At 35.7% G+C, this 8,076-nt stretch overlaps 2 protein-coding genes across 2 annotated transcripts; one reads left to right on the forward strand and one right to left on the reverse strand.

Moving 5' to 3' along the window:
• Window positions 1-461: 461 nt before the first annotated feature.
• LOC107790434 (cysteine-rich repeat secretory protein 55) lies at window positions 462-1,514 on the forward strand. The gene has a single exon (XM_016612364.2). It carries the CDS (start codon window positions 490-492, stop codon window positions 1,273-1,275), a length of 786 nt encoding a protein of 261 aa, XP_016467850.2. The 5' UTR covers window positions 462-489; the 3' UTR covers window positions 1,276-1,514.
• On the reverse strand, window positions 1,316-4,483 carry LOC107790433 (asparagine--tRNA ligase, cytoplasmic 2). The gene is made up of 8 exons (XM_016612363.2): window positions 3,783-4,483; window positions 3,455-3,691; window positions 2,610-3,194; window positions 2,336-2,521; window positions 2,183-2,247; window positions 1,972-2,101; window positions 1,806-1,864; window positions 1,316-1,717 (listed from the first exon to the last, which is right to left on the reverse strand). The coding sequence occupies exons 1-8, from the start codon at window positions 4,179-4,181 to the stop codon at window positions 1,534-1,536; spliced, it is 1,845 nt and encodes a 614-aa protein (XP_016467849.1). The 5' UTR covers window positions 4,182-4,483; the 3' UTR covers window positions 1,316-1,533.
• Between the last annotated feature and the right edge of the window lie 3,593 nt (window positions 4,484-8,076).

The following is an 8,076-nucleotide window of genomic DNA, read 5'->3' on the forward strand; positions in this document are numbered from 1 at the left end:
CGACTCTTCCAGTCTTTTGAACTGATGGTAGAGTGTGGACAGTGCTGCCAATGAAGTCAATAATATGCCAATGACTTGCCTCCTTTTTTGACTGCCATCATATACCAACAGCCAACAAGCCAAACAACTTATTTAATAGTACTGACTTTGGATAACTAGTATAAAACCTTATCCTCATAGGCGGATTCTATAGGTAAAATTCTACTGATCGCATTACTTTTGGCTCAAACTGTGTGTACGCAAAAATGAATAAAAAGAATTAAAACGTATACATATAGTAAAATTATTATCACTTTGAACGCACTGACTTTAAATTTTGGTTTCACCTATTATGCTATAGATAATTAGAATATAACCAACTTCATAAATTAGGAGGCAATAATAGGTCAACCAAGTCAACTTATTTCTCCACGTCATCCTCCATCCACAACCAGTTGCCAACTTGTACAAAAAGGGTACTACAATCTTGGGAGAAATGCAAGAAAAGACATGGCTTTCTTACACTATAGTCTTTTTCTCATACTTCTCTTCTGCATTTGCACTGCAGTGTCTGTCGATCCTCTGGGCAATTTTTGCAATGATGCAACCAAATTCAATAATGCTAAAACATCAGCAAATATTGGAAAGGTGTTAGCTGAATTATTATCAGTTTCTGCTAAAGATATCTTCAGTACTACCTCCTATGGTGATGCTACGAACCTAGTCTATGGCCTGTACCAATGCAGAGGAGATATTAGCAGCAATGAATGCTTAAGTTGCATCAAGGACGCAGCAAAGGAGATCCGAAAACGCTGTCCAGACCAAACTGATGCCAGAATTTGGTATGACTTTTGCTTCTTGAGGTACAATACTAAGAATTTTTTGGGACAAGTTGAAACAACTCCTGGTATATTCTACTACAATGTCGACTTTGTATCTGATACCAACTTCTTCAATAAGAAACTAGCGCAACTAAAGAATCAAATAACTGCAGAGGCTATTGTGCCAATGAACAAAGGACTTGGAAAAGGCAAGAGTATACTATCACCTTTTCTTACTCTATATGCCTTGATGCAATGCACAAGGGACATACCCGAGATAGACTGTGCTCAATGCTTGGCCACAGCAGTTGGCAATTTCCCCACTATTTGCTTAAACAGGAAAGGATGTCGTATCCTATATAGCAGTTGCTACGTTCGTTATGAACTCTACCCATTTTTCTTTCCCTTAGACCCGAAAGAGAAATTAGCCAATGTGTCAATGAACTACTACACAATGAAAGTTTCGAGACCTTAGTCAGTTGTTGTGTAATGCTTTATGTATTAAGAACATGAAATGTTTTTACTTGTTTGTGTTTTCATAGTAACATTCACATTTCCAATAATTACAAGTGTATGAGCAAGCTCAGTGCAGACAGTTCAACAAAAGTTTTGTCTGCTCAGAGAAAAGCTGTACTAGTATGTACTTGAGATATATTACAAATTGTTGTATTCAAGTTACAAGCTTTTGAATATACATTCATCAATTTGGTGGCATATCCTTTTCCTTAAGGACTTAGTTATTGGCTCTGCCGAAACTTCTAGCGAAAGGTACAACATCTTTGACATCATTCAGGCCAGTGGCATAAAGCACCAAAGGTTCAAGCATTAGGCTGAAACCAGAGGTTTTGGCAGAGCCATGCCTGCGAAGATCTAGATACCATTCATATTGCTGTTTTTGCAAGCCCAGTTCCTTCATTCTGCCAACAAATAAACTTGAACAAATTAGCACAATATATCTGAAGGGGTAAAAGCAATTCATCTGAATATTCAAAGTGAATTTTTTACCTTGAGCTCAACACATTGAACCGTTCTTCACTTTGGCTTCCCCTAATCAGAGCTCCCACCTGCAGATAAATTGGTGTTAAGCTTAATTACAAATGGAGATTGTTGCTAGGATTATTATCATGTGAATTAGTAATAGAAGACAACGTAATCAAATTTTCTATATTACCTTTGGTAGAATCACATCAAATGTTGCAACTGTTTTGCCATCATCATTCAAACGGACATAAAATGGCTTAAGTTCTTTTGGATGGTTGTATACAATGACTGGTTTTTTATATATCGCATCAACCAAATAGCTGCAACCACAGATAAGAAATTAATGAGAAATATTTGCCTTACCCTTATCAAATTTATCCTGGAAAGCTACTAGTCGGTACCTTTCATGTTCTTCGGTCAAAGAAACTCCCAATTCTATCTTACTCTGAAATTTCTTCCCAGCAACCTGTTCTCATACCATTACACTACTATGAAGTACCCATTTTTAAAGATTTTGCCAGACATTCAAGAAATCATGACAAAATGAATATTACCTGTCTCAGAATTTCTATGGCTTCGGCATAAGAAATCCTCTCAAATGAACTTGATATGGTAAATTGGAGGCGCTCCATAACAGATTTGTCTATTCTTTTCAAGACAAATTGTAGATCTTCCATGCAACCGTCTAGGATTCTTTTGCATACAAACTTCAAAAAGTCGTTTGCGCAATCCATGGCATCCTGAAATTGTGGCAAAAGTTCAAAACTTAGTAATGAACAAGAGAAACATGGGAAATATCCCCCTGCAATTATACACTAGAAGTTATACCTCTAACTCTGAGAAGGCCATTTCAACATCTACCATCCATGTCTCAGCTAATGACTTTTTGGACTCTAATTTCTCTGCTTTAAATCTGGGGCCAAATGAGTAGACATTTCCAAGAGCACAGGCTTGACTCTCAAGATGAAGACGACCAGAAACTGTTAGATAAGTCTGGCGTGTAAAGAAATCTTTAGAGAAGTCAAATTGTCTGGTTTCAATTGTGATTCCAGATTTTGTTTTTTGCCTAGCTTCCAGCTGTGATACTAGCTCATTTGTTTTCTTCAGGTCCTGCTGTGCAGCAACTAAGGCTTCCTTATTGCTGTTAGTTCTGCTTAGTTCTTCAACTTTCTTAGTTTTTTCTTTGATAGAAGCCCGGATGGCTTCAACACTGACTCCAGCGTTTTTGGCGGGACTAATTTGGTCATACTCTTTCCCCTTGCTAAGAAGAGTGGTAACAAGAAATTTCTCACTAAAACCTTCAGAATCAGTGCTTGTAATTATGGGTACTTGAACGTGAAGGAACCCTTGATCTTGGAAGAAGGCATGAGTTGCCCAAGTAAGGGAATTATGAATTCGCATGACAGATGCCACCTGCAAATTACAAGAAGGGAATATATGCCCACCAAATAACTTAAAATGAACTGATTAAAGAAGTTCCAAGTTTGATTTGAGAAATTATATTGTACTCCAGTTTCAAGATCCATAATTAAGAGGTTTAATATGAAGTACCAATCCAATTTTATTCAACTGTGCACGAAACTCCTAAAGACCTTAATTAGCAATTAATTCAAGAGAGAGGCACCTAACATGAGAAAATTAAAAAGCTAGCAAAATGTAATAGTGAATATCACCGTTGTTGTCCGTGGCCGAAAGTGGGAACAATCTCTTAAAGATTCCAGAGGCAATCGTTTCTTAGATAATGGATACTTAGATTCATCTACCAAACCAAGATGTAAGATTTTCTCTGCTTGCAGCTCAACATAATGTTTCCCCTGCATTGATGGCTGCTGCAATACACCTTCAATTAATACACATGTTCCAGTTGGCATAACTTGGCACGGATTCGCTAGTGCTGAGTCCACAAGAACCTGAGAGATGAATCATGTGAGCCTCAAATACAGAAACCATTTTGAAAGAGACATTTTGACAAACAGAAAGAGATCATATCATAGAATGTACCTGAAGACTTGTCACACAAGAACCATCACTAACTTGCAATATTGAGACAGAGGGCTGAGGCGCCTTTCGAACAACAACATCCAATTTTTCACGTACACGATATTCCCCTGCCCCAAAAACCTTCATAATAGACCTAAATAGTGGTATCCGAGATTGAAATACTTCAGAACAGGTAACATCTTTTGGACTCACAACCGGAGGAGCAGGAGCCGCTGGTGGTGGCGTTACAGGTTGTTTTCTGATCTCCATAGAGGATTTAACCCACCCCCCAATTACTACACTCTGACGAACTAACCCAACCCCACCATCAGTACGTCCTAATATAGTTTTCAACATCACCCTTTTCGTGTATTTCGAAAAGTTGGCTGGCATCTCAACCGGAGCTTGCTCTGAGGCCATTTTTTTGGATTAAAAACTAAAATTGTCGAAACGATTTCAAGAAGGAGAAAAATGTACAGTTGTTAAAGGTGTAGTGTTGATGGGGTTTGACTAGTGGGTAAGGGTTTATATTGAAGAAACATGGAGGAATTTTGATTCTTTGCTTGAGAAGAATCAAAATTAGGAGGAAGATGAAAGAAGAGGGTGTTGGGAAGTTTGGGGAAGAAGGAAAGGGATAGTCTGTGGCTGGGTCTTGCCATGGAGATATGAATTAAAGAAGGAGGCGAAGGTTTGGTATTCTTCAAAAGTCGGAAACTCGCGGGAGTTCCCATGCTCCTACCGTTAACCTCTTTTCTAACATCTCCTAATGACAAGAATGATCCTTTATATTTGGTAGTAAAGACTAAAATAGTCCATTTGATATACCTTTGAGCACTTTTGTTTTTTAAGTTTATTTAAAAAGAGCACTTTTAGTTTCCATCAATCTAACAATCACAATTAAAAAGATATCTAATGGGAACTGATATGTGGAGTAGGGGTGTAAAAAGGAAACCGACAAACCGCACCAACCCGATAATCCGAGTCAAACCGAGAAAAAAAACTTGACTATGGTTTGGCGTTGGAAAAAAAAACTCCGATCATAATTGGTTTGGTTTGGTTTTAATTAAAGAAAGTCAAACCGAAACCAAACAACCCGACATTACATATATAGAAATTTTAGATATATTTAATATATAAATATACTTATTGTGATGTAATTTATAAATATTTCTTAAAATTTTTCATAATTTTATCTTTTAAGGTATTATTTCAAGGTTGGACTTAGAACTTTTGAATGCTCCAATAAGTTTTATAGCCATTAATATTAGTAAATTAAATAATTCTAACAAAAGCCCAAACCAAAATCAAATCAATACTAATGCTAACAAAAGACATTCAATTCAATATTACGAACGAGAATGTATCGAATATCTATTTTTTGTTTTGCAATAATTTAGATAAAAATGCATAACCTATTTTATTTTCTTTAGCGTTTAGTCATGTAATTAATACTCCCTTATTAGTCTATTTATTTTAGCATGACTTAGTACTTTTAGATTATGTTTATTTTCATTATAACTTTTTAATTAGCAATATTTATATTACATAAATTTATTGTCTTTATTGTTGAATATTTTAGGATAATACCATGACACATCTCATATTTTGTATTATTTTCTTGGAAAATACTTTATATAATTGTATCTTACTAGGATTAAAGAAATATTCTGAGCATACATTATATGTTTTGTTATACGAAGATTTTACCGGGAAAAAAACCCCGAAAAACCCGAGAAAATCCCAGAAAAACCGAGATTGAAAAACCCGAGTTTTATTGGTTTGGTTTGGTCTTTAGATTTAATAACCTGACACAATTGGTTTGGTTTAGTAATTATAAAATCCGAACCAACCCGACCTATGTACACCTCTAATGTGGAGGTGTGATTTTTTTAAAACTTTTTGCTAAAATAGTTTTTTGATGTGTAATTTTTTGCTAATTTTGGTCTCTATTTAATGTCTTGTGCAATTTTTATTTTAGTAGTTTCTGGGCTTTGATGTGTCTTTCCTGATCTTTCTTATTAAATTGTTGCTCTCAAACGCACACGCAAATATACGTGATCGTACAAGTAATATTATGATAAGAAGAGTGTCGAACTCACAAAGACTTGTGTTAACTACCTACTAATTTCACCAAAATTGTTATTCAGTCGAGTCAATTAGAGTTTAATAGTGTAATAGTAACTAAGCAATGAATACAACGATTAACTAATTAAACACGCAGAGAATGGTTGTTGAGAATTCAATAGAGACGAACATTCCATGGCTGTGATCGACTTGACAATCCTATTGTGCTCTAATTAACTTTTCCTTTCATACAATTCACGCATGGTTGCTAATTAATCGAGTAATTGCCCTCATAACATTCTCCCGAATTACAACTCCTCTATTCAAATATTTCTATGGAATCAATCTATTAAGAACGCATTAAGATTACGATATTTAATTGAGCATGGTGACTAGGTATATTCCTATCCTAACCACAAATCTGTTCCACTCATAGTTAAGATCATGCCCTCTTCAGTTCTTCTTTAATCTAAACGTAGCTTTCCCAAGCATAATATAAATAGTAAATAGGACCTAACTGTTGGTCAGCCAATTAAGCAATTAATCAAAAAATTGAAGAAACAACCATATATTATTGAATTATAATCAAGGTAATGTCAATTTCGAACAAAAATATTCATGGCTAAATCACAAGCCCAAAACTTATAGGGTTTAGCCACTCATGATAAAGTTTATCAATTTTATAAGTGTTGAATAGTTGAAAATACTAAGAAAGATGAAGAAAAACTGAGAATCCTTGCTCCCGAGTGTTTTGTGTGTATGTTTTCCTCTAAAAGTGGCATCTCCCCTCCAAAATAGGCTTAGACTTCTTTTTATACGAGTTGAGATGCGTAAGGCCGTAAAACTTTTGTCCCGAGCAAAATAGGAGATTGTTCTGTCACCTAGCATCTAGGGAAGCACGTCATGCTAGCCCTGGTGCTGGACTGTGCCAAAAAAATTTCACGACTGTAAACTGCGCTCCAGGCAGTGCGACGTGCTGGCCTGGGCGTTGCATTGGGCGATATTTTCGCTTTGTTCTCTTTTTACTTCAAATATTGCACTTTCATCCCACATTGCCTCTGGGTGACTCCTACACATAAAAATACTATGAATTAGAATAAATCACTACATTACACATATAAAATCCACGAAATATGAGTAAAATAATACGCAATATGCATATAAATATACATACTTTAAGTCGAATATCAACACCCCACACTTAAACTCTTACTTTCTCTCGAGCAATGGAACTGTCAACTATACCCCAACAATTTACATCTTAACTATGGAGGATCAATTCAATTTTTCAACCATACACTCTACCTTTGACTATGGTCGATAACGGCAATCAAGCATGAATATACGAAATTCATATTCTTCCAGTTTTTAACATGCCCGAGTATAAATATTTCAATTCAACCAACCTACCCATAACCACCCTACCTCAAAAGCTGACTTGTTACCATTAAGCACTCTCAACTGGCGAACTCACCCAACAAGAGAAGTTAACAACATTACCAATCTATTATGAGATCATGTGCCTTCACCAACAAACAAGAGAATAAATATAAAAATAGTCCACACATTCAAATATAACTTGAACATAATTTAAGACACCACACAATTGAACAAAAGTCACTTACTCTCATAAAGAAATTCATGTGCATCCCATGCTTGTACCATAACCTTGCCCGTAGTGTACATCGCTACTAATCTAAGCTCTCCATATCTAGGATCAATTAGGTCTATCCGGGTTGTAATGTAGGCCAAGGAACAGGTAGGATATATTTAGGAATAGTGACTAACCATCTACACTACACTCACAAGTCGAGCAAACATTCTTCTCAACTAATTCACTTGCCACAACTCATACACAACATATCCCCTTTTTCAATTAAGCACTTTTGCATCCCCACTAGAACGAATTAGTAAGATTAGGAGTTGTTGTTTTTTCATTCTTTTTTCTTTTTGACTATAAACATTAATTGACTTTCTTTCCTTGCATTTTTCTTTTCTCCTTTTTTTTTTCTTTTGTCTCTCTTTTTTTCCTACACACACTCCATACATTAAGGTTTATCAGCTAGTGACCTTTGTACAACTTTAGTGCACCTTATGGGCCCCTTCATGGTTTCACTCGAAAGCTACTTCCCAATCTCTCACCTTACTTATTTTAACGACTAAGTGCCTTCAGAGGTAAAGGTTCAACCAACTTAAATTAAGAACAAATTAGGGATACAACTTATAATATGGGTGCCAAAGAAAATGTCTA

Source organism: Nicotiana tabacum, chromosome 22 (genome assembly GCF_000715075.1).
Source record: "Nicotiana tabacum cultivar K326 chromosome 22, ASM71507v2, whole genome shotgun sequence".
Classification (NCBI taxonomy): domain Eukaryota; kingdom Viridiplantae; phylum Streptophyta; class Magnoliopsida; order Solanales; family Solanaceae; genus Nicotiana; species Nicotiana tabacum.

What these genes read in the sequence shown, in the direction of transcription:
- LOC107790434 (XM_016612364.2), top strand. Translation starts at nt 490, where the DNA reads ATGGCTTTCTTACACTATAGTCTTTTTCTCATACTTCTCTTCTGCATT.
- LOC107790433 (XM_016612363.2), bottom strand. Translation starts at nt 4,181, where the DNA reads ATGGCCTCAGAGCAAGCTCCGGTTGAGATGCCAGCCAACTTTTCGAAA. An exon ending in TTGACCGAAGAACATGAAAG is followed by an intron (nt 2,102 to 2,182) that starts GTACCGACTAGT and finishes CTGTGGTTGCAG; the next exon opens with CTATTTGGTTGATGCGATAT. An exon ending in TTCAATGTGTTGAGCTCAAG is followed by an intron (nt 1,718 to 1,805) that starts GTAAAAAATTCA and finishes ATTTGTTGGCAG; the next exon opens with AATGAAGGAACTGGGCTTGC.